The following is a 26,372-nucleotide window of genomic DNA, read 5'->3' as shown; positions in this document are numbered from 1 at the left end:
CAATATCCGTTTAACGTAAATCTCCCGAAGTTACAACGTCGTCGTGTACGATAATTAAGTTGGCTGAGGCAAATTTGTATGATGTTATAAATGAACTTGTACGGTGGATATTAGCTGTGAGGTAGTGTTCTGAAGCTTGGGTCTACATTACCATCCTGCAAGCTGGAAAAACTACCTGGGGTACAATATATACCGGTAGTGGTAAATTTTTAGTTTTGACCAAGGGTGCAATATAGCAATAGAAAATTAATTATTAAGTTTGTAAATTATAATGTATCAATGTAATATGCAATTTTGTGAGCAAAAAAAAGGTGCTAAAACAAATTTCGTAAGTAACGAAGTCATTTCGAATGAATGGTACACCACATTTGTTATGATAGATGCCGATGTCGAAGAAATGAAAGGATGATAAATTCGTCTAACCTACACTAAACTAACTTAACCTGTGTTTGATAAATCATTACCTGCAAATTAAATGTCATCCGGCTCGTCCTCGTTGTCGTCGTCGTGAGAGACGTTGGCAGACAACAAGATGGTGTCCCGATCCTATGATACCGACTTTGTTCATTAGCATATTTTCTTGTAGCATGGTATTTTTTATTTTCATTTCCGCCCACAAAATTGTATATTACGTTGATACATTTAATTTACAAAATTAATGATTAATTTCCTATTTCTATATTGCGCTCATGGTCAAAACTAAAAAAATACCCCGGTATTCAATATGGAATGCCAGCATACGCGGATTTGGTCATATACGGTAATTTCAGGAACCTAACCACCGTAAATAAACAGTAAATAAAGCTTTAATGTACTGTATAAAAGAGGGAAAATACACAAAAATAAAGATACATGTATTGCTGGACATTGTACATACAGTACTTGTACGTATATGTATACACTTTTGCTTAACGACCAATTCGGTTAACGACGGCGCGCTGGTCCCAATTGTCGTCATTTAAATGAGGAGTGGTTGTGCATGAGTAATAACACACACAATGATAATAAATAACAATGACAAATGTTATTTATCATATACCACAGAGACAGGGGGTAGGAGCTCCATCTTCTTATGTAGGTCTGTTCCAAGCTTCAAAATAATGGTGACACCTTTGGAATGGTGCACCTTTTTTATTGCATCTTTCTGCTTATCTGCTTATGATCGTGGATATTGTTGGAGCATTGTGTCCATATTCTTTGGCTAAGTCGCCCTCATACCACTCTCATGTTTTGTAATTATTTCGTATTGTACCTCCACCATGATGATTTTTTTTATTTTCCCTCCTCCTCCTCCTCCTCCTTCTCCTCCTTGTCCTTACCTTTGGAACCCATGGTTATGCACAAAAATCAAAATAATAATACACAAACAGGCACAAACAGGATGAACAAACGGCGAAGATATAAATGAGAAGACAACACATGAACTAAATTGTTGGGAGCAGAGCAGTCTGCCACCTACTGTTGGTTTTTCAAATTATTGCTCATCACCACATCATATCTCAAAAATTTTGTTGTATGTTAAGGTGTATTTTTTTTTTTTTTTTTTTTTTTTTTTTTTTTAATTTGCATCGTATCTCAAATGTTTTGTAAGGGCAATCATATCTCACTGTATCACTGTATATGGCTTGCCCTCTGCCTATGTAGGTATTTAGTAATGAGCACTTTTCAGGTCCAGTGAACTATAGTACTGGTAATGAGACAGTTCTGTGACAATGTCATCTATTCTTGGAAGAGAGTATGGATCCAAACGAGTTAATCTATGAATGGTATGTCCACAGTCAACAACCAATCTCTTTTGGTGGTGCTTGTTTGATACAACAAGAACTTGTGCCCTCCATGGAGATGTGCTCTCCTCAGTAACACCATCATGTAGTATCTTGTTAATTTCAGACCTTATGAACTTCATATCATCATCAAATTTCCAAGATTTTGTTGCAATGGGAAAATTGAAACAATAGGTGGAATACAAGGAAAGTTATTGGAATGTATGAAAGATTTCTTGAACAGGAGAAAAATGAGGGTGGTACTTGAGACAAGAACTCTACCTGAGAAGAGATGAGAAGTGGTGTCCCACAGGGTTCTTTATTGGCTCCAATAATGTTTGCCATATATAAATGACATGGATGAAGGTTTGGAGTGTTATATGAATTTCTTTGCTGATTTTACAAAACTACTAAAGAAAGCAAGTGCAGAGGATGATTGTTAACTACAAAATGACCTGGGCAAAGTCTGAGAAAGGAGTAAAAAATGTGAAGTGAACTTTAATATCAAGAAATGTTTGAATAGTATAATGGAATCTGGAAAAAGTAAAAATAGAATGTTGTGACAATATAAATTTGATACAAAGGAAGTTTAAAAAGTTAACTCGGAAAGGGACCTAGGAGTAATTATCAGCAAAGACATGGCACCAGACAATTATATCAACAAAATAGTTGGAGAAACATTCAATTTACCTAGATCGAAAGTGGCCTAAGACTACCTGGATGAAGAAATGTAAAGAAAATATTAGTTACATAAATAAGACCAAGATTGGAGCACGCTGTGACACTATGGACACCCAGTACTAAAAAGAATATAAAGAAATTAGAAAGAATCCAAAGAGCAATGACAAAAATGGCACCAACACTCTCCAAATTGACATACGAACAAAGATTGGAAAAACTCAAACTACCAACCTGAAACAAAGAAGAGAAAGAGGAGATCTAATGACCATCTACAGAATTATGAAAAGGATGGAAGTGCTTGATAGAGATGATTTATAAAAGTGGGATAAAAGAAAAACAAGAGGACATGAAAATAAACTTAAAAAGGATATTTATAGAAGAGATCTGAAAAAGAATAACTTTCCACACAGAATGGTGAATATCTGGAACAAATTGAATGAGGAAACAAGGAGTGCAAAAACTATACAAGAATGAAAAATGTAACTGGATGCTGAGAGATACAAAAGCAGGTCACTACGAGGCATAGCTCTCTTCCTGTAAAATAGAACTAGGTAAATACAAACATAAGGTCTTTGAATTAATGTGCTAAATCTAATGCAAAGGAAGAAGAGGACTGATTGGGGACAAGGGTGGGGGAAGACTGGGTGTGGATAAGGGTGCAGGCTGTGGATCGCAAGGTAAGGGTGAGGTTATTGGAGGGCAGGTAGAACATGTCCAAGTGTTGTGTATTTGTGTCTGCAAGTGTTGTATAAGTGAAGTGGGCCCAGTTTTTGCATATGTTGCATTGAACTGAGCCCTTTGTCTGAGGTGTAGGGTTTAGAGCATGTTGGGTATGTGTATTTTGTGGTGGGTCCAGTATTGCTCTATACATCCCTGGCTAATAGTAGAAGAAATGGTAAGCACTGGACAAACACTTCTCAGTACAGAAAAAACATAACAGTGCATGTTGTAAAAGGATTGTGGTACTCGCCCAGGTGGCCAAAGCTCCTCCTGGGGATAGGTGCCAGCTGCATAGAGCTGGTGGCAGGGGATGTATGCTGCAGTTTGGCCCCCAAATCCTGGGGTTGGGGGGTGGGGGGTGTCCCCCACAATGAAAACTGCATCACCAGGACCAGTGTTGAGTGGGTCAATGTATGGTTGTAGTACTTCTGTAGTTTTGAATTATGGTGTGTGCATGTAATTGTATTGTCTGTTTATGAAGACATTTACATTTCCAAGGTGTTGAGTGTGGGTAGATTGTGCATGTATAGATAAAAAAAAAAAGGGGGGATAGAACTGAGCCCTGTGGTACTCTACTCTTGAAGTTATGTTGATTTATGAATTGCCTTATTTATGTGCTTGTTCAGTATTTCTTGATGTATCTGTTCTATGAAGACAAAATGCTAATTTTGTCTAGTTGTGGTGGTCCTGAAAGACTGAGAAAAGAGAATCTTCCTATCAGTTGTCTTAGATCCCATACACACTATCTCCAGCTGCAAGTGCAGCTCCAAGAGGTTGGCACTTGGTCTACTGAGCAGGTTCGAGATTTCACTAAACATTAAATAGATTTCCTCTTTTTATCACATAAGGAGAGCTGACAACCAAAAATTTGTTCTCCTATTAGTCTGTATTCTATAAATGGGCACAAATATAAAGTAATGCTTTTTGCCAGAGAGATCTGTTCAAAGAAATAGTGACTATTGCTTCCTGCACTAGGGATATAGGTTTCCAGTTGGCAAAGACCAAGTCATATGGAATTATTTAATATCATCTTGATTTATATTACAGAAACCATGCACTTGGAAATGTCAACATCTTAAATGCAGAAATAAGTGTGGTGCAGACTGCTCACGTCCTGGTTGTGAAGAGCCATGCCCAAAGTTCTTGCAATGTGGTCATCCTTGTATTGGATTCTGTGGTGATCCATGCCCCACCCTCTGTAGAATTTGCAACAGAGGAGAACTTAATGTGAGGTCAAGGAACATTGAGAAGGCAAGGTACGTAACCTTCCAGACTATAATATTTGGCCATAATGTGTGGTGACCATTAAGAATTACTTAATGACTAGTTTTAATATGTATTGCTAATCACAAAATGAAAATTTAATACATATTTGCAGGTTTGTCTTGTTAGAAGACTGTGATCATGTGATTGAAGTAGAAAAACTGGAGAATTGGCTGCAAAAAAGTAAATATGTTGGAATCACATGTTGTCCTCAGTGCAAACATCCAATATACAACAATCGCAGATATATGCATATTGTTTCTTCTAAATATAAAGAAACAAGATCAATAATGAAGACATACATAACTTATGCATTTCAAAAAAAAGAAGTTGAAATAGTTATAAATAGTAAGTGTGCCTTTTTATTTTGTATATATATTGAGTGAGAAACAAGTGAGGTGAGGAGGAGAGCAGGGGTAAAAAAAAAAAAAAGAAAAAAAAGTTTGAAGATACATACATACATACATATACCAAGGCTTTTTCCCCCTTCCAAGGGAGGTAGCCAAAAAGGGAAAGGCACAAAAACACTCCCACCCATTTCATCCCTAAATACACTCCACACCCCTCCCACCCTTCCTCTCATCTGAGCACCTCCTGGATGACGGGTCATCCCTGCACCCTGCCCACCGCCCTGGGTCAGAAGCAGTGTCGCAAGACACAGTACATCCACAGCGAGGCCGCTTCATTTAATCGGCGACCCCCCCTCTCCGTCCCCCTTTGCATATAAGGCGAGGACGGGGAGAAATCCCTTCGGGCTGCGTCAAAATTTACTCACACATACTACTCCACCCCCCACTTCCCCGCCCATTCCTCCTCATGCAGTCACAACATCATCCATATACAACCATTCTCCACTCACCTCTGTCTTCCGTCCTCTCCCTTCCTTCCTCAACAGACATTCCCCTCTTCCCCAAAGCCCCCTTCACCCCATCCATCCACCTCATCCTAGGACGTCCCCTCATGTTCACTCCCTCCACATCTGCCTTCCATACCTCTTTTACTAGTCTTTCTTCACTCATTCTTTCCATGTGTCCAAACCATCCTAATATTCTTTCATCAACCCTATCTCCCAAATCCTTTTTCACCCCTGTTCTCCTCCTCACCTCCTCATTTCTCACTCTATCTAGCCTAGTAACCCCCACCATACTTCTCAGACACCTCATCTCAAACACATTCAAACTCCTTCTCTCTTCTTCTCTTATGTTCCACGTTTCTGCCCCATACAGTGCTGTTGGCACAATCACTCCTTCATACACTCTCCTCTTCGCATCCATTCCCAAATGTCTATTCCTCATTACACTCTTTAAACCACCAAGGCATTTACTCGCTTCTCTCAATCTACATTCTACCTCCACCTTCACTCCACCTTTTCCTGCTACACTTGCACCCAAGTATCTAAAACTATCCACTTCCTCCAGTCGCTCTCCCTTAATGTTCACTTCCAGTCTACTGCCACTTTCACCCCTTGTACATCTCATCACCTTACTTTTACCCACATTTATCTTTAGCTTTCTTCTATCACATACTCTCCCAAACTCTGCCACCAGCTTCCTCAATCCCTCCTCTGACCCTGCCACAAGTGCAGTGTCGTCCGCAAACAACAGCTGGCTCACCTCCCACTTTTCTCCATTTTCTTTAACCATCTCCAATCCCTGACTCACTACCCTAGCATTCACCTCTCGCACCACCCCATCCATGTATAAGTTGAACAGCCAGGGCGACATAACGCATCCTTGACGAAGTCCCACCTTTACTTCAAACCACTCACTCTCTCCATTTCTAATCCTAACACATGCTCTACTACTCTCATAAAAACTCCCAAAACTCCCAAAAGCTTTCCTCCTATCCCATAAATCTGCATAACCTCCCACAGTGCCTTTCTGTCTACCCTATCATAAGCCTTTTCCAGATCCATGAAAGCCCAAAAAACATCCTTCCCCTTTCCTATAGCTTTCTCACATATCTGTCTTACCACAAAGATCTGATCTACACAACCTCTACCCGTCCTAAATCCACACTGTTCCTCACCAATTACTCCCTCTGTTCCTCTCCTAATCATCTCAATTAAGATCCTCCCATAAGCCTTCCCTACTACACTCAACAGGCTAATCCCTCTGAAATTACTACATTCACACTTGTCCCCTTTTCCCTTGTAAAGAGGAACTATACAGGCACTACTCCAGTCCTCCGGTACTCTACCCTCTCTCCAGCAAACATTAAATAACCTCACCAACCAGTCCACCATCACTGCACCTCCCTTTTTCAGACATTCTGCATGACATCCATCCAGACCAGGTGCCTTACCTGCTTTCATCATCTTTACAGCTGCCTTCACCTCATCCTTCCTTATTTCTCCTCCATTCTCCTCACTCATCACTCTCATTTTCTTCGCATTTCCCACTACAGCTATCTTTCCTTCCCTATCCTCCTTCACATTCAGTAACTCCCTAAAATATTCTGCCCATCTTCCCCTCACTGCCATCTCTTCCATTATCAACTCTCCATCTGTACCTTTTACCTTTTCTTCCCTACTTGATTCGCCTCCTCTTCCTCTCTTAATTTCTTTCCAAAACATCTTTTTATTACTTTCAAAATTTTCTGTCATACTCCTACCCCATTTCACATCTGCTCTCCTCTTTGCCTCCTTTACCTTTTGCTTTACTTCTCTTTTCTTTTCTTTGTACGTCTCATATGACTCCCCTGTCCTCTTTTGTAACCAATCTGTGAATGCTCGCTTCTTCTCTTCTACAGCCTTCTTTGTTTCCTCATCCCACCATTCACTACCCTTTCTTCTATTTCCCCCTGTCCTTCTTGTTCCACACACCATCCTTGCACACTTTAAGACTCCCTCCTTGAACCATCCCCATTCCTCCTCCACACCCATCTCTGCTCTATCCTTTACTCCCTCCCACTCCTCCTTCAGCTTCTTTTCGTACTCCTTCTCCTTTTCCTTTTCATTCAAGGAGTTCACTCTAAGAACCTCCCTACCTTTTGTCCCTTTCCTCCTTCTCCATCTATCCTCCACTCTCAGCTTACCTTCCACCAAAAAATGATCTGATATTCCCCCACCCTCTCCCCTTAGCACATGTACATCCTTAACTCTTCCTATCATAATCCTATTTACCACTACATAATCCATTAGCGCTCTATCTACCACCCTTCCCTCCACCACCCTCTCCCATGTGTACTTATGCTTGACTTTCTTCCGAAACACTGTATTTGCTATCATCAACTCTCTTTCTAGACACATTTCCACCATCAACTCTCCACTACGATTCTTTCCTGGAACTCCACACTTCCCAACCACTCCATCGATTGGACCATTTCCCACCCTAGCATTAAGGTCTCCCAGTACTATTACATTGACATTTCTTCCTAAACCCTCTATGCACTCATTTAAATCTATCCAAAAGGCCTCCCTTTCTTCCATGTTCTTCTCACTGCCCGGCCCATATGCACTTACAAAGACCCACATCTCCTTTCCCAGTTTCACCTTCATCCACATTATCCTTGAGGAAACCTCCTTCCACTCCACCCCTTTACCTATCTCCTCACTTACTAGAATAGCCACCCCTTCCCTCCCTCGCCCTCTCTTCACTCCTGATAACCTCCCACTTACACTCCCAAACTTACACTCACCCTTCCCTTTCAACTTAGTTTCACTCAAAGCCAACACATCCAACTTTCTTCTCACAAACATACTACCTATCTCTTCCCTTTTACTCTCATCTGTACCACATCCACGCACATTAAAAGACCCAAACCTTAGGGTGCTGGCCCGAGGCCCTCCAGCACCCCTTATGCCTTTCCTTTGATTTTTAGGAATTTGCCCCTTGGGGCTACAGGGAGAAGGATGCCTAGTCCCTCTCCCCGTCCCTTTCTTCTCGCCTCTTACGATCCAAGTGGGAAAACTTGGTGGCAGTATTCTTTTCCCCCACCACAGGGAATTCCCCCAATCAGAAAGAGAATACTCAGAGAAATGGTACAGGACAGCAACAAGGGGTTGGGGGACAGCATAACGGAGGGACAGTCGTAGTATAAAAGTGTCATCATTTCTCTATGAACATAATTTCTTCTATCATAGACAAAATGATGTGTGGCTCTGGTCCGTAGGGGCGCCCCATATAGACCCTAAAGTATCGACTGCATGCTACTTTGCCACAACAACAAGCAACCAATACCCCAGATAGGGTTGATAAAAAAGTATTGGAATGGTTTGGACACATGTAAAGAAAGAGTGAAGAAAGATTAGTGAAATGGTGTGGAAGGAGTGAACATTTGGGGGTAACTAAGATGAGATGGATGGATGGGGTAAAAGGGGCATTTGGAAAGAGGGTAATGTATGTTGAAGAAGAAAAGGAGAAGACTAAAGATAGGGATAAGTGGAGAATGGTTGTGTATGGATGCTGTGATGCATGGAAGAGTAGAGGATGTGAGAGTGAGGAAGTATGAATGAAAATTTGATGCAGACCAATTAAATGAAGTGACCTTGCTATGGATGTGCTGTGTTGTACTATTTGCTTCTGACCCAGGCCAGTGGGCGAGATGCAGTGATGACCATCATTCAGGAGTAGCCAAAAAGAGAGGGGTGGTGAATGGGTGTAGGGTATGTAGGGTTGAAATGGGTGGGAATGAATTTATCCCTTTGACTTTGGCTATTTATTTGTAAAGGGGAAAAAGCTCTTGGTATAAGTATGTATATAAATATATATGTATTGTATATATATATATATATATATATATTTTTTTTTTTTTTTTTTTTTTTTTTTTTTAATCAAAAGTAGATTAAACAAGACCTTTAGTCTAACAATGTCTCTCTTATATATTCCAGAAGTCTTCAAGAAAAACCTTTTCAGAAAGCAATTGATGGCAATTAGCAATGCCATTAGTTTGCTCTCATACAAACAGCCTAAACTGCTGAGTGAAATTAATAAACATTATACTATTTTATTCCAAGCAAAATTTTTGCTAAAGTCCTGTGAAATCTACAATGCTATTAAATGCTCCACAGAATGTTTGAAATACTTCCAAAGGATTGTATGGCATGTAATGAATAAAAAAATTGTGTCTCATCAGTACACACAGGAAGTGTCATGTGAACTTCAGAGGCAGTGTTACCTAGCATTTTACCATAAGTCATGTGAAAGAAATTCTGAAGTAGAGGATATATTGTACTGTAATTTGAGGCTTGAAAAATTTAATCCTGAAATGGAAGACAGACTTAAAAGGATCATGAAATGTTCTGCTAGCAGAAGGTTGACTTTCCATCTATATCCTGGTCTCAGATTTGGGACTTGGTTACTTTGTCCTGAAGGACATCCATACTATAGTGAATATGAAAGGCCATATGGTAAGAATAAAAAAGAAATGTGTAATGTAGAAATGTACAAGGTAATTCCAGAGTGCCAGCATAAGATTTATTTAAAGTGCTCTGTTACACCGACAAAAAAAAGATGTACAGCACAGTGTATCATCAAATTGGAATGTGGACATCCTTGTCAAGCCAGGTGCTGTGATGAGTGCACACCGCAATGCTTAGAAAGAGTAGTGCATCCACAAAACTGCCCAAGAGGTCATGGAGTGATTATTTCTTGCAGCATTTCACAAACAGGTAAGAAACCAAAATTATGAGTACATTTTGAAAATTGGTCATGTCAGTCAATCTCTTGCCCCTGGTCTCTCCTACAGGAGAGTCTTCCGGCTGCATCAAAGTGTCATCTACACAGTCATTCTCCACTCAATCCTATCCCCTACCATCTCCCTTGTTCAACAGACATTCCCTTCTGCTCAAAGCCCCTGTCACCCTATCCATCTCATCCTTGGCTATCCCCACAAGTTCACTCCATCCACCTCTGCCCACCACACCTCTTTTACTAATCTTTCTTCACTTTTACTGTGTCCAAACCATCCCAATACTCTTTCATCAGCCCAATCAGCCATCTTTTCTTCCCCCATCCTCTGTCTTGCCTTTTTTCTCATTCTGTCCAACCTTGTAACCCCAATCATACTTCTCAGACACTTCATCTCAAACACATTTAAACATCTTTCATCCTCTCTCAAACTCGAGTCTCTGCCACAGTGTTGTTGGCAGAATCTCCTCATATAATCTTCTCATTGCATCCAATCCCAGATACCCTTTTCCCATGACACAATTTAATCCCTCAAGGCATTTACTTGCTTTTCTCAATCTACAATTTGCCTCTACCCCCACTCTATTTCTTGATGCATGCAACCCCAAATGTTCGAAACTATCCAATTCCTCCAGGCTCTCACCTTTAGAATTTTTCCAACTTGCTGCCATCCTCTCCCCTTCTACATCTCGTCACTTACCCATGTCCTCTGACTTTGTCTCCTATCATACCTTCGCAAATGTCATAACTAATAGCCTTAATCCATCCTCTGATGCTGCAAAGTGCAGTGTCATCTGCAAAAAACAAATTGCACACCTCCCACATATCTCCCATATCTTTAACTATCTCCAATCCCTTGCATATATCTCCCACACCACACCATCCATGTACACATTGATCAGCCATGGTGACATGACACAGCCCTAACACAACCCCACCTTTACCTCAAACCACCTACACTCACTATTTCCAGTTCTAACACAGGCTCTACTACTACTACTACTCATAGAAACTTTCCATCCATTGCATTCTCAATCCCATATATCTGTAAAACCTCCCATAGTACCTTCTTGTCTACCCTGTCATTAGCCTTCTCCAAATCCATAAAGGCCCATAAAACTATCTTTATCTTTTGCCAAACCCTTCTCTTAAATCTGCCTCACCACAAAAATCTAATCCACACACACACACACTTTAGACACCGACATTGGTATGAACGGAAGGCTAGCAAACTAGCTCTCATTCAGTGCTTTTTTGACAATAACAAGGAAATGCCTAAGTTGTGTTTATGAAAGAGAAGTTATGTTTTCAGGTGACTGCTATGGTAAAGTAAGTATCCAGTTTGGTATAGTGTAACACACAAAATGGAAGAAGGAAATCAAGAAAAAAGATGAACCAACAAAGAGAGGATTGGACATGAGCAGAGTCAAGTCACCACTGGGGGTGATACAAAAAAAAAAAAAAAAATGAATGATACCCCAAAGTAAACTCAAGGTGGGACACCAATGTTTGTTCTGGGTGTCCAAGAGACAGAGTAGGTTTAGATGTAGAAAGAGAAACTAGATATAACAATATACTAAGAAATAGGAATATTAACGACTTGATGGAAAACAAATAGACTTAAAAATTGATTATAGAGCAATGCACAGAGAGATAAGCAAGGAAAACTAACGAAGATATGAACAGAGCTTAATGATCTAAAAAATTTAATTAAACATGGTCGGAAAGAATGAAAAACAAAGTTAAAAAAATTAAGTGTTCAAAAAAGAGGTAAAAAAACAAATAGAAGCAGTGACGGAAAAGGTTGGAAAATCAATTAAGGAGACTGATCTAGAAATGAAAAATCAATGGAAACTAGGACAAGAAAATCAGAAAATAACATTTGAAAATAGAGTACAACAGCAGGTACAGGAAAATGCTAAAAGAAACCGTAATTAAAGAATAGGAAAACTGGATAAGAGACATAGTGGATAAAAAAGTGCATTGCAGTTTGTGGTATTAAAGAAAAACATATACATATACAAAACATAAACATATACAAAACATATACAAACACCAAAGAGAAAAAGAAATTGCAAAGGCAATTCAGAAAGAGGTTCAAGAGGAGAGACAGGAATTGGACAAAGAGATTGAAGAAGTGCATAGTATGGGACAATACTCTTGATAAAAACACTATAGGCCACTAAAAAATCAAAGTCTCAAATGATAGCTGAAGAAGCACTATCAAAAGCAGCAAAGCTGGCATATAGTGAAAATTACAAAAATGTATGGATAAAAGAGGTTCAAGAGGAGGGATAGGAATTGGACAAAGAGATTGAAGAAGTGCGTAGTATGGGACAATACTCTAGGTAAAAACACTATAGGCCACTAAAAATCAAACTAAGGTCTCACATGATAGCTTAAGAAGTACTATCAAAAACAGCAAAGCTGGCAAATAGTGAAAATTACAACATGTGTAGATAAAAAGTAAAATAAGCAAGGAGGAAAAAGAGAAAGAAAAGACACTCAGAAATTAAGCAAATAAAAAAGAGATAGAGAAGAATGAAGACCAAAAAAGAGAAGAATGAAGAAAGGATTTTTTTTTTTTTTTTTTTTTTTTTTAGAGAGAGAGAGAGAGTAATGAGGCTGAGAAAATTGTACAAAAAGGAAATATAAACCAAGAGAAGAAAAGAAAAAATTAAAAATAACATATACTAACAGATGGTATGATTTCAGGACTAAACAAATGAAATTACTATCTGTCAATAGAGAAACCAGACATAATGGGAATACTAACAGACATGTTTTGAGGACTAAACAAATTAAATGACTATCTATCAATAGAGAAACAGACATTATGGGAATTGTGGAGACAAAACTAAAAAGTCCTCTACCATTAAATACTGTGGGACAAGTCTATACAACCACTGGGCAAAAAGTAGAAAGAAGAAACAGGGTGGAGTCATGTTTTTGACAAGTACCATAGCAAAAAAAATTTGGAAAAGTAAAAAATAGAATATCTGGAGAAGAACAATATATTCCAAGACTATTTGGATTTAGACAGGAAGATCATGTGCCACAAATTTGATGTTTTTACTCAAGACTACAGGAAAGAGATGGAAGGGCTGATTGTGCTTTCCTAGGTCTACAAAAACATTTTGACAAAGTACCACACAAAAAACTATTAAGAAAACTGGAAACCATAGGAAGGACTCAAGGTAAACTAATGTAATGGGTGGAGGATCTCTTGCATGGAAGAAAAATGAGAGTAGTCCTCAGAGATATAATTTCTACTTGGGAAGAGGTGATTAGTGGAATTCCACAGGGATCAGTATTGGTTCCAATAATGATTGCTATTTATGTGAATGATGTGGACAGGGGTGTGGACAGTTCCATGAGCTTTTTTGCGGATGACTCGAAATTGTTGAAGTGAATACTGAAATGGATTATATGATTTGCTGCATAGATATCTGAATAGGGTTTGGGAATAGAGTCAGAAGTGGGAAGTGGACTTTAACATTAAGAAATGTAGCATAATGGAATTTGGAAATAAAAAAAGATATCAGGACAATATAAAATTGGTGCAAAAGAAGTAAAGAGAGAGGGGTCAGAAAAATATCTGGGAGTAATCATCACAAAAGATAAATAAACAAAATTGTTGAAGAAACCAACAACTTGCTAAGATCAATAAAAGTGGAATTTACAAACTTGGATGAAGAAATGACAAAGAAAATACTGTTCACACTGAAAGAAAATAATGTTCACACTGATGAGGCCAGAATTGGAGTAAACAGTGACACTATTACCAAAAAGAATATAAGGAAAATTGAGATGATCCAGAGAGCAACTACGAAAATTGCCCCCACACTTTCAGAACTGTCAAAGAGAGACTGATAAAATTAGTTACCAACCCTGGAACAAAGAAAAGAAAGAGGAGACTTGTTGACCAACTATAGAACAATGAAAGGAACAGAAGTCCTTGATAGAGAAGACTTACTAAAATGTGATACAAGAGGACATGGAAAGATACTCAAAAAAGACAATTCAAGAAGAGACCTGAAAAAGAACTGCTTTCCCAAGTGAGTGGTTAATGTATGGAACAAATTGGATGAAATGGTAGTGTGTGCATAAAACCATACACGAATTTAAGAACAATTTAGATACAGAGATGGGACACCACGAGCATGGCTCCCTTTCCCATAAGATACAACTAGGTAAAATACACACAGAAAACTAAACAAAGGCCAAAATCATTACAATATATAAAGGAAGACCCAACAAATTACAGACTGGTTTCCCTTACATGTACCGTAACAAAAATTTGTGGAAAAGTTATCAAAAAAAGAGGGGTAAAACATTTGGAGAAGAACAACATACAAAACCTGAGAGAGTTTGGAGTCTGACAGAGTCTGATCATGTGCCACAAAACTGATCTGATACAGGATAGGAATGGATGGACTGATTGTGCTTTCCATCTCCATAAAGATTTTGATAAAGTGCCACATAGAAAACTATCAGGAAAACTGAAAACTATAGGAGGGATACAAGGTAAACTACTGAAATGGTTGGAGGATTTCTTGTATGGAAGAAAAATGAGAGTATTGCTCAGAGGTAAGGTTTCTACTTTGGAAGAGGTGATTAGTGGGGTTTCACAAGGATCAATACTGGCTCCAATGTTAGCTATTTATGTGAATGACATGGACAAGGGTGTGGACAGTTACATGAGCTTCTTTGCTGATGACACAAAGTTGTTGAGAAAAGTAAGCACTGAAATAGGCTGTGATTCGCTGCAGAGAGATCTGAACAAAATTTGGGAATGGAGTGAAGTGGGAAGTGGACTTCAACATTAAGAAATGTAGTATAACAGAATTTGGAAAAAGTAAAAACAGGATAACAGGTCAATATAAAATTGGTGAAAAAGAAGTAAAGAAATTGGGATTTGGAAAAGATCTGGGAGTAATGATCACAAAGGACATGTCCCCTGATAAATAGATAAAATTGTCAAATAAATCTACAATTTGCTGAGATCAATAAAAGTGGCATTTACATACTTGGATGAAGAAATGGTGAAACAAAAAATACTAGTCACACTAATAAAACCAAGACTGGAGTATGTAGCAATACTATGGTCACCCACTACCAAAAATAATATAAAGAAAGTTAAAAGAATCCAAAGTGCAACTATGAGGATGGCCCCCACACTTTCAGAACTGTCATACAAAGAGAGACTGTCAAAACTAGAGTTACCCTGGAACAAAGAAAAGAAATGGGAGACTTGTTGACCATCTTTAGAATCATGAGAGATATGGAAGTCCTTGATAGGGACTTACTAAATTGGGATACGAGAAATACAAGAAGACATGGAATGAAACTCAAAAAGGGCAGTTATAGAAGTGACCTGAAAAAAATGGCTTTCCCCAGAGAGTAGTGGATGTATGGAACAAATTGGATGAAATGATAGTGTGTGCAAAAACTATACATGAATTTAAGAACAATTTAGATACTGCGAGATAAAGAGACTGGACACCACGAGCATAGTTCCCCTTCCCGTAAGATACAAGTAGATAAATAAACACACACCCCTCAGGTCTCTTAATCTCGCTTGCCACCCACCACTTGTGGACATTTGGGCCCAAGACGAAACTCACTTCAGGAATTGGTGATTATGTCTTGGGTACATGTGTTGGTGAGTGTGGGATTAAGAAACCTAAGTGTGTATGCACTGCCACTGCAGGTGATACTTGTGTGATGTAGTGAGATGAGAGGGTGATTTTTAGGGTACTAGTGTAGAACTGTGTACCTATCATTTTTTTATGAAAGTAAATCTTTTCTTTTCTCAGTTGATGAAGAGACATTGTGGCAGTCCTGTGAGAGTGTATGTGGTGAAATTCTACATTGTGGTCACTCATGCAGTGGACTGTGTGGACAGTGTCGGAAGGAAGGAACTCACTCAATATGTAGAGAGTCTTGCAACAAGGAACTTCCATGTGGACATAGGTGAGATTTGTAGTACCATATAGTATACGTGTGTGTATGTGTGTGATTACAGTTATAGTTGTAGTGTCTAGGAAAGTGGTGTTTTCAAAGTCTTGTCTCTGGTTCCAATGCTCAGTTTTGTTCTTCAATTATCCCATGATATTTGACCATACTATTCCTTCTACTAACATATTCTATGAAACAATAATTCTATATGGATTAATTTAAAGTATTTCATTTTAATGTACCTCATTTTTTCCTTCAAATGGCTATTTTTTTATTCACTTTTTTTCATAGCCTCTGGTTTTCCTTTGCTCCCTCCCTCCAGTCGTGAGATTTTTCAAGTATGCCCACACTTTTCATGGCTCTAAACACTGATATTAAACCATGTTTCTTCTTTTTTCAAACACTGGCATCATTATCAATTGGAAGATGTTGCTTTGCATACATACAGTCACCAGCCCTCATGGTATCTTGAAGTAAGCTCCCATGCAACACATTCATATACTAAACAACTCTCATTAGGTTTGATGAACTTGTCCCAACCATGAATTTTTGGGTGTTTCCTTCATCTTAGTCACAACTCTAAGAAAGAAAAAAGTTAAACCATATATGTTGTTTGTTAGATTTAGAAATGAAGAGCTTAACTAAAGGGTTGTGATCAGTATGTAAATGAATGAGTAAAGATGGATGTAAATATGACTCAAAATGCTGCAGTGTTGTCACAACTGCCAAACATTCTTTTTTTTTATTATCATGATTCCTTCATATAGCATCATCATAGAGGTAGGAAGGGGAGGTGAATCCAGTAGAGAAGAAAAGATAAAAGGTGCAAATGGAGAGATGATAACAGAAGAGGCAGTAAGGGGAAGATGGGAAGAGTATTTTGGGGGAGTGCTAAATGTGGAGGATAGGGAGGTAGCCATAGAAGGCACCAAGAAAATGACAGTGATGAGAGAGAAAAATGGAGGAGAAATTAGAAATGATGAGGTGCAAGTAGTTCTTAAAATAAGATCAGGTAAGGCACTTTGGTTAGATGGGTGTCATGCAGTGTCTGAAGAAGGGGAGGTACAGTAATAGTAGATTAGCTAGTTGTATTTTGCGGGAAGGGGAGCTATGCTCGTGGTGTCCCACCTTTGTATCTCGCAGTGTCTAGTTTGCTTTTAAACTCATGAATGGATTTGCACATACTATTTCATTATCCAGTTTGTTCCAAGTGTCCAATACTCTATGTGGAGAACTGTTTTCTTCAGTTCTCTTCTGTAGCTATGTTTTTTTATTTTCTTTCCATGTCCTCTTGTGTTTCTCTTGTCCCAGTTTAGTAAGTCCTCTCTATTGAGTATCTCTGTGCCTTTCATGATTCTGTAGATGGTCAGTAGGTCACCTCTCTCTCTTCTTTGCTCCAGCGTCGGTAACTCCAGTTTAGCCAATCTCTCCTCATATGATAGGTTTGCAAGTGCAGGTGCCATTTTTGTTGCTGCTCTCTGGATTCTTTCTATTTTCTTTATATTCTTTTTGGTACTGGGTGACCACAATGTCGCCGCATACTCTAGTCTAGGCCTTATCAATGTAACCAATATTTTTTTTTATCATGTCTTTGTCTATGTATGCAACTGCCACTTTTATAGATCTTAGCAAGTTGTATGCCTCCCCGACAATTTTGTTAATCTGTTTGTCATAGGACAAGTCGTTTGTGATAATTATCTTCAAATATTTTTCGAATCCTTCCTTCTTTACTTCCTTGGTTCCAATTGTATATTTTCCTGATATTCTGTTTTTGCTTTTTTCCAAACTCCATTATGCTACACTTCTTACTATTAAAGTCCACTTCCTATTTCCAACTCCAGTTCCATACCTTATTCAGGTCTTCCTGCAGTGCATCACAGTCCTTATCAGTTTCTACTTTTCTTAACAGTTTGGCGTCGTCTGCAGAGAAGCTCATGTAACATTTCACATCCTCGTCCATGTCATTCACATAAATAGCAAACATTATTGGTGCCAATAGAGATCCCTGTGGTACTCCACTAATCACCTCTTTCCAATCTGAATATTTTTTTTTTTCTCTGAGCACTACTCTCATCTTTCTACCAGTCAGGAAGTCCTCCATCCATTTTAGTAGGTTCCCTTGTATTCCTCCTATGTGTTCCAGTTTATTAAGTAATTTTCTGTGTGGTACTTTGTCAAAAGCTTTTTGCAAGTCTAGGAAGGCACAATCAGCCCATCCATTTCTTTCTTGCACTATGTCTATTAGTCTTGAGTAGAACCATATTAAGTCTGTGGTGCATGATCTTCCTTGTCTGAACCCAAATTGTCTTGGGTTTATTATGTTGTTGTCTTCCAGATGTTTTACCCATCTATTCTTGATGATTTTCTCACAAATTTTGGCTATAGTGCTTGTTAGTGAAACTGGCCTATGGTTGGTGGGTTCTTCCTTGGTTCCTCCTTTATATATTGGTACAATGTTAGCATTTTTCCAGTCTTTAGGTAACTTTCCTTCTTTGAGTGAGCTATTTATTATGTATTTTGTCCATTAGCTCTTTACATTCTTTTAGAATCCAATTTGCAATTCCATCCGGGCCATGTGATTTTCTGATGTCAAGGTTTGATAGGTGTTCTGATATTTCTTTTTGTGTATATGTAATTTTGTACTCGTGACCTAATCATATTTCTTTTTCTGTATATGTTATTTTGTACTCATTACCTAATCATCCATATACAGATGTCAAGATCTGTGCTATGAACCATGTGGTAGATGTAGACAGAGGTGCATGAAGCGGTGCAAACACAAACGATGTAGCAACTTGTGTGGTGTCAAGTGCGATCCATGCTTGGTGAGGTGCCTTTGTTTTAAGTTTGATTCATCATGATAGCTTAACCAATGTATAATGAACAGTACATATCATTTATGATTACATTGTTAATGAAAGAATACATTAACAGTCCCCATGCAGTTGGAGATGTAAGCATCATAAATGTGAAAAGCAGTGCAGAGAGCTGTGTTCACGGCCACCTTGTGAAGAGCCTTGCCCGAAGAAATTGAAATGTGGACATTATTGTGTTGGATTCTGTGGTGACCCCTGTCCAGACCTTTGTCGCACTTGTAACAAAGATGAGCTGCAGGAAATTCTAGCCCAATCCTCTTCATTGAAATTCCAGGAGGTACCATCCCTTGAACTTAATGGTACTTTGAACTCGACTAAAGAAAATGAAAACAATGCTAGGTAAGACATTAGTAATTGTATCTACCTGTAATGTACAGTTGTGCTTTGTCAGATTTCAGTTGGATTAATTTTTATCCACAAATGTTTCTTTGGAAGGTGGAAGTATTTCTTTTGTTTTAATTTTTCTTATGTGAAGTAGTTTTAGAGAGATCAGTTTGTTGAATATAGAAATGCTTATGGGAGGGTTTTAATTGAGAGGATTAGGAGAACAAAGGATAATTGGTGAGGAGCAGGTTGGGTTTTGAATTTTTGTCTACCTGAACTGTTTATTTGTAAAGGAAAGGGACACATGTGAAAGAAGTAGTATATTGAGTGTAGCTAGAAAGGCTTTTTAGAGGGTTTTGATTACAATTTAAAGAGGAATGGTGGGAATCATTGGTGAGGGGTAAAGTGGGTTTGGGAAAGGAAAAGGGTGGGTGCATCAAATGTTTGTGATAAGGGAGATTTGCAAGTGATTTGGCATAAATTAGAGGGTTTTTTTTTCAGCCATAATGGATTTGAAGAAAGCTTGTGACTGGAATGCACTGGGAGGTATTGGAAATTATGGGATTAGGGGAAAGCTGTTTCGACCAATCGAGAGTTTTTACAAGAATAGAGTTGTATTAGGATTGGGAATGGAAAAGAATTGAAGGTGGGGCTGTGTCATGGAAGTGTCCTATGCAGTGGCTGTTCAATGTGTACATGGATGGAGTGGTATGGGAGGTAAGTGTGAAGGTGATGAGTAGGGGATTGGAGATGGTTAGAGATACAAGTGAATGGGAGGTAAGACATTTGTTTGATGACAGCTTGTGGCAGGTTCAGAGGGATTAAGGCATTTGGTGATAGAGTTTGGGAAGGTATGCACTTGCAGGAAGTTGAAGTAAATGTGGGTAAAAATGTGGTGAGATGTACAAGGGTGGCAGCAAGTTGAAAGCAAGTCTTAGAGAGAAAGCCTGGAGGAAGTGGATACTTTTAAATATATGGAGTTGCATGTTGCAGGAAATGGAGTGGCAGTGGAGGTCAACTCTTAGTGAGAAAAACAAGTACATGTCACAGGGGATTGAAAAATGTCATGAGGAATTGGCGTCTGGAGTGATTGTGTCTATGGCACTGTATAGGGCAGAGAATTGGAACTGGAGAGGCAGAAAGAAGAGCTGGCAGATAGTACTGATGAAAGATTATGGAGATGGTTTGGGCATATGGAAAGAATGAATGAAGATTAGTTAAAAGATTGGATGGAGTGCACTAAAGGGGATGACCAAAAATGATATGGATGGAGTGAAAGTTCAAGTGAAAGAGAAATGTGTTAAGCAGGGAAGGGATAGGTGCAAGTTGAGAGTGTCTGTGTATGAATGCTAAGTAGATGCAGCCCAAAGGGATATAATTTTCCACAGGAGGGGATAAGGAGGATGGGTCACTGTGTACATGTCTGCCCCGATGTGGATGTACTGTGTCTTGCTGCATTGCTTCTGACCTGGGCAATGTTCATGGGACAGATGACCATCCACAAGGAGCCAAGATGAGAGGGAAAAAATAGGGGTGGGAGAGGGTAAAAGGCCCTTGATGGCAGCAAGTTGTATTGGTAAAAAAAAAAAAAGTTTATGCAAGTTAATTTTCAATGTTTCTACATTGTGTTGAAATTCCTTACATATATTTGTAACAATAAAGCAGTTTTGAAAATTAAAGCCCCCTCCGACTTTTGGGCCACTTCGTAGATAGGTATAACATATATGATAAAGTTGCCAACTACTTTATGCTGATAAAAATTGCTTGCAGATTTGTTTTATTAGAGGACTGTAAGCATATTGTAGAGGTGAAGAGTTTGGAGTATCATCTGGAATATAGCAGAGAGAATTTACAGATCCCAAGGTGTTCTTTGTGCCAACAGCCAATATACAACAATTTGCGTTACCAAAGGTTTGTTTGGTACTCCAGCCCTAGTACAGGTATGTGGTCTTACTCATTTCACTCAATGGAAATATATATACAGTATTGCAATATTTCAAAATACCTTATTTTATTTGTTTTATTTATTTATATGTGCTAAGAGGAGAGGGTGAGGGAATATCAGATCATTTTTTGGTGGAAGGTAAGTTGAGAGTGGAGGATAGATGGAGAAAGAGGAAAGAGACAAAAGGTAGGGAGGTGCTTAGAGTGAACTCTTTAAATGAAAAGGAGAAGGAGTACAAGAAGAAGCTGAAGGAGGAGTGGGAGGAAGTGAAGGATAGAGTAGAGCTAGGTGTGGAGGAGGAATGGGGATGGTTCAAGGAGGGAGTTACAAAGTGTGCAAAGAAGGTGTGTGGAACAAGAAGGACAGGAGGAAATAGAAGGAAGGGTAGTGAATGGTGGGATGAGGAAACAAAGAAGGTAGTAGAAGAGAAGAAGCAAGCTTTCACAGATTGGTTACAAAATAGGATGAGGGAGTCATATGAGAGGTACAAAGAAAAGAAAAGAGAAGTAAAGCAAAAGGTAAAGGAGGCAAAGAGGAGAGCAGATGTGAATTGGGGTAAGAGTATGACAGAAAATTTTGAAAGTAATAAAAAGATGTTTTGGAAAGAATTAAAGTGAGGAAGAGGAGGCGAATCAAGTAGGGAAGAAAAGGTAAAAGGTGCAGATGGAGAGATGATAATAGAAGAGAAGGCAGTAAGGGGAAGATGGGCAAAATATTTTAGGGAGTTGCTAAATGTGAAGGAGGATAGGGAGGGAAAGATAGTTGCAGTGGGAAATGCCAAGAAAATGAGAGTGATGAGTGAGGAGAATGGAGGAGAAATAAGGAAGGATGAGGTGAAGGCAGTTGTTAAGATGATAAAAGCAGGTAAGGCACCTGGTCTGGATGGATGCCATGCAGAATGTCTAAAAAAGGGAGGTACAGTGATGGTGGACTGGTTGGTGAGGTTATTTAATGTTTGCTGGAGAGAGGGTAGAGTGCCGGAGGACTGGAAGAGTGCCTGTATAGTTCCACTTTACAAGGGAAAAGGGGACAAGTGTGAATGTAGTAGTTTCAGAGGGATTAGCTTGTTAAGTGTAGTTGGGAAGGCTTATGGGAGGATCTTGATTGAGATGATTAGGAGAGGAACAGAGAGAGTAATTGGTGAGGAACAGTGTGGATTTAGGACGGGTAGAGGTTGTGTGGATCAGATCTTTGTGGTAAGACAGATATGTGAGAAAGCTATAGGAAAGGGGAAGGATGTTTTTTGGGCTTTTATGGATCTGGAAAAGGCTTATGATAGGGTAGACAGAAAGGCACTGTGGGAGGTAATGCAGATATATGGGATAGGAGGAAAGCTTCTAGGAGCTGTCAAGAGTTTTTATGAGAGTAGTAGAGCTTGTGTCAGGATTAGAAATGGAGAGAGTGAGTGGTTCGAGGTAAAGGTGGGACTTCGTCAAGGATGCATTATGTCACCCTGGCTGTTCAACTTATACATGGATGGGGTAGTGCGAGAGGTAAATGCAAGGGTCGTGGGTCAGGGATTGGAGATGGTTAAAGAAAATGGAGAAAAGTGGGAGGTGAGCCAGCTGTTGTTTGCGCACGACACTGCACTTGTGGCAGGATCGGAGGAGGGATTAAGGAAGTTGGTGACAGAGTTTGGGAGAGTGTGTGATAGAAGAAAGCTAAAGATAAATATGGGTAAAAGTAAGGTGATGAGATGTACAAGGGGTGAAAGTGGCAGTAGACTGGAAGTGAGCATTAAGGGAGAGCGACTGGAGGAAGTGGATAGTTTTAGATACTTGGGTGCAAATGTGGCAGGAAAAGGTGGAGTGAAGGTGGAGGTAGAATGTAGATTGAGAGAACCGAGTAAATGCCTTGGTGGATTGAAGAGTGTAATGAGGAAGACATTTGGGAATGGATGCTAAGAGGAGACTGTATGAAGAAGTGATTGTGCCAACAGCACTGTATGGGGCAGAAACATGGAACATAAGAGAGGAAGAAAGAAGGAGTTTGAATGTGTTTGAGAGGTGTCTGAGAAGTATGATGGGGGTTACTAGACTAGATAGAGTGAGAAATGAGGAGGTGAGGAGGAGAACAGGGGTGGAAAGGGAGTTGGGAGATAGGGTTGATGAAAGAGTATTAGGATGGTTTGGACACTGGAAAGAATGAATGAAGAAAGACTAGTAAAGGAGGTATGGAAGGCAGATGTGGAGGAAGTGAACATGAGGGGACATCCTAGGATGAGGTGGATGGATGGGGTGAAGGGGGCTTTGGGGAAGAGGAAATGTCTGTTGAGGAAGGACGGGAGAGGACAGAAGATAGGGGTGAATGGAGAATGGTTGTATATGGATGATGTTGTGATGCATGAGGTGGAATGGGCAGGGGGATTGGGGGTGAGGTAGTATGTGTGCGCAAAATTTGACGCAGCCCGAAGGGATTTCTCCCCGTCTTCTCCTTTTTTGCATGGGGGGACGGAGAGGAGGTGTCGCCGATTTAATGAAGCGGCCTTGCTGTGGATGTGCTGTGTCTTGCGACACTGCTTCTGACCCAGGGCAGTGGACAAGGTATAGGGATGACCCGTCATCCAGGAGGTGCTAAGATAAGGGGGAGGGTGGAAGGGTGTGGAGTGTATTCAGGGATGGAATGAGTGGGAATGATTTTATGCCTTTCTCTTTTTGGCTATCTCCCTTGTAAGGGGGAAAAAACCTTGGTATATGTATGTATTTATATATTTTATTTTATTTTACTTTTATTTTTTCAGCTTTCATGTCCACTTGGTCTTCGAAGAAGGGACTACAGAAGCAAAGACATTAGTTTGATGAATAGAACCTTTGCCTCTAACTCCAAATTCTGTATTATTTGAGCTACTGACTCCAAATCATCTATATGTGGCAAGCAGTGTTAAAAATATATAATCTCGTAACTGCTGTATCCCCTGTCCTTTTTTTTTTTTTTTTTTTCCCCTTCAGAGAAATGGTACAGGAAAGTACCAAGGGGTGGGAGGGACAGCATAACAGGGACAGGCACAGTATAATAAAGTATAATAATTTCTCTATTAACAGAGATTTCCTCTATCACAATATTGTGTGGCTTTGATCCGTAAGGGTGCCCCATATAGACCCTAAAGCAGGGGTTCTCAAACTTTCCATCTAACGGAACCCTTTCACATTTGCTGGTACTCGGCAGACCCCCCCCCCAACGAAAAAAAGGTTTTGACCGACTTAGAAAGACGTAAAAGACTTAAGACTAACCATCACCAACACACAGAGTACAGTCAACTCTCAATTAATGTGAGGGTTACATTCCTGGAGATGTCGTGTTAATCAAAATCTCGTTAGTTAAACATATTTTTCCCATAGGAAATAATGGTAATAGGGGGGGTTAGGTTCCTGGACACTGGGAAAGTCTTGTCTATTTTGGGATTTTGTTACTCTTAAACTTGAACAAACACATTATTAATACATTTGTAGGTTACAGAAACAACAAAAACACACATTCTTTGTATTTATTTGTAGTACACATTTATTCTATGTGCGCACAAGAACAAACAAAATTAGTTTATTATTAATTGTGGGTTGGTGACACTGTTTTCTTTTTTTTTTGGTGTAGGACAGAAAACAAAGAGTTTACAACCTCTTAACTAAATTATTCATTTCTATGTAACAATTTTTCAAGCTTTTAGAAATTAGTTTACCATTAATTGTGGGTTGGTGACACCGATTTCTTTTTTGTTTTGGTGTAGAACAGAAAATGAGAGTTTACAATCTCAAAATTATTCATTTTTCTGTAACAATTTTTCAAGCTTTTATGGTTTATAATCACAGTCCATACATTTAAAAATTAGTTTACCATTAATTGTGGGTTGATGACACCATTTTCTTTTTTGTTTTGGTGTAGAAACTGAGATCAAAATAGAGTGGGGGAGAGTGACCGCGCAGAGGCCCTCTCGCTCTTATTGCCAAATTCAAATAGTGTTAAATCGAAATTGTCGTGTTATTTTAAAAAAATTCTTTTAAAATTAACTCGTGTTAAATAAAAAACACATTAGTTAAACGCGTGTTAAATTGAAAACGTGTTAGTTAAACTTGTGTTATTTGAGAGCTGACTGTACATAGTCGTACACTCGTAGTCTCTTTCCCTCTCTCCTCAAAGGCAAAATATTTCATCACTTTCATATTTCATTTTATTCATTCCTGTTCAAATAAATAATTATAATTTTTTATGCCACTGAACCCTTGAAAGGTCTTCACGGAACCCTGAGGTTCTGCGGAACACAGTTTGAGAACCACTGCTCTAAAGTATCATCTCTGTGCTATATAGCCACAGTAACATGCAGCCAATACCCCAGATGGGGGTTAAATAAAAAAATATATATATATATATATATATATATATATATACAGTATATATAAGAAAGTTTTTATAAAATTTGTAGTACTATCCAAATAAAGATTTTTTTTTGTTTAATGTAATTTTTTTTTTCCCATAGGAACAACTGCATTAAAGTCTTTCATAAGGATCAAAGAAACCCACCTAGTCTGATCATATTTACAGCAGAAATTAATTTTTCACCAAAAAGATATTTTATATCTTTATTTATACATATATAATGAATTATGATTTTTTTTAGCATTATCAGTCAAGCCCCAGAGCCTTCAAGCCATTCAGAGCACTTCTACCTTTTCTAAATGAATTGGTTATACTTGCAAGGAAGATTAACTTTCACAACACTTCCATTTTCACACACACAATAAAAAATTATTAGATATCTTAAAACAGATTAATAGCTGTACTTCACATTGTTTAATAGAACAACTTTCCCCTATGATATCAGACAGAGATAGATTGTTCAAACTGTTAGACCTCCATTCATTTGAGAAACTGGCATTCCACCAAAATATGGATTACATTGAAACTACTTGACATGTGAAGCAGAGGAACCTGCCCACTTCCCATCAAATGTTTGTGGGTCAAGTGTGTATGACGTATATGCAGGTGGGTTAAAATAATATTGAATCTGTCACTGAATATGATGCTAAATGGAGACTGAGGGCCTAATAGATTTTAGTTTTAAGATTATTGTTTAACCCGTCCCGTACGCAATTAGGTCTCAAAAGACCCCTCCTTTTAAAACTGAATATCTGGCCATCATGGTCAATCTTACCGATTTTGTCTAAACTTGCTTAAATGCCCCATACTACCCACCCGCAGGTCCCCATAAAATAGTAAG

The 26,372-nt window shown here is 38.9% G+C and overlaps 1 protein-coding gene across 1 annotated transcript in view; it reads left to right on the top strand.

Annotated features, from left to right (window-relative positions):
* LOC143040986 (NFX1-type zinc finger-containing protein 1-like) overlaps positions 1-25,609 on the top strand; it is an 87,708-nt gene extending 62,099 nt beyond the window's left edge. Inside the window, exons 10-17 of the mRNA XM_076212452.1 lie at positions 4,212-4,420; positions 4,543-4,775; positions 9,259-10,038; positions 15,877-16,033; positions 18,732-18,843; positions 18,953-19,233; positions 20,989-21,158; positions 23,904-25,609. Coding sequence (XP_076068567.1) covers positions 4,212-4,420; positions 4,543-4,775; positions 9,259-10,038; positions 15,877-16,033; positions 18,732-18,843; positions 18,953-19,233; positions 20,989-21,158; positions 23,904-23,956 — 1,995 coding nt within the window. The 3' untranslated portion in view covers positions 23,957-25,609. The remainder of the gene's footprint in view (positions 1-4,211; positions 4,421-4,542; positions 4,776-9,258; positions 10,039-15,876; positions 16,034-18,731; positions 18,844-18,952; positions 19,234-20,988; positions 21,159-23,903) is intronic.
* Positions 25,610-26,372: the final 763 nt, after the last annotated feature.

The sequence above is a fragment of the Oratosquilla oratoria genome, chromosome 2 (genome assembly GCF_046742065.1).
Source record: "Oratosquilla oratoria isolate Oo_2021 chromosome 2, ASM4674206v1, whole genome shotgun sequence".
Classification (NCBI taxonomy): domain Eukaryota; kingdom Metazoa; phylum Arthropoda; class Malacostraca; order Stomatopoda; family Squillidae; genus Oratosquilla; species Oratosquilla oratoria.
Note: the sequence above shows the minus strand (reverse complement) of the source record. Positions and strands in the feature narration are given on the sequence as shown.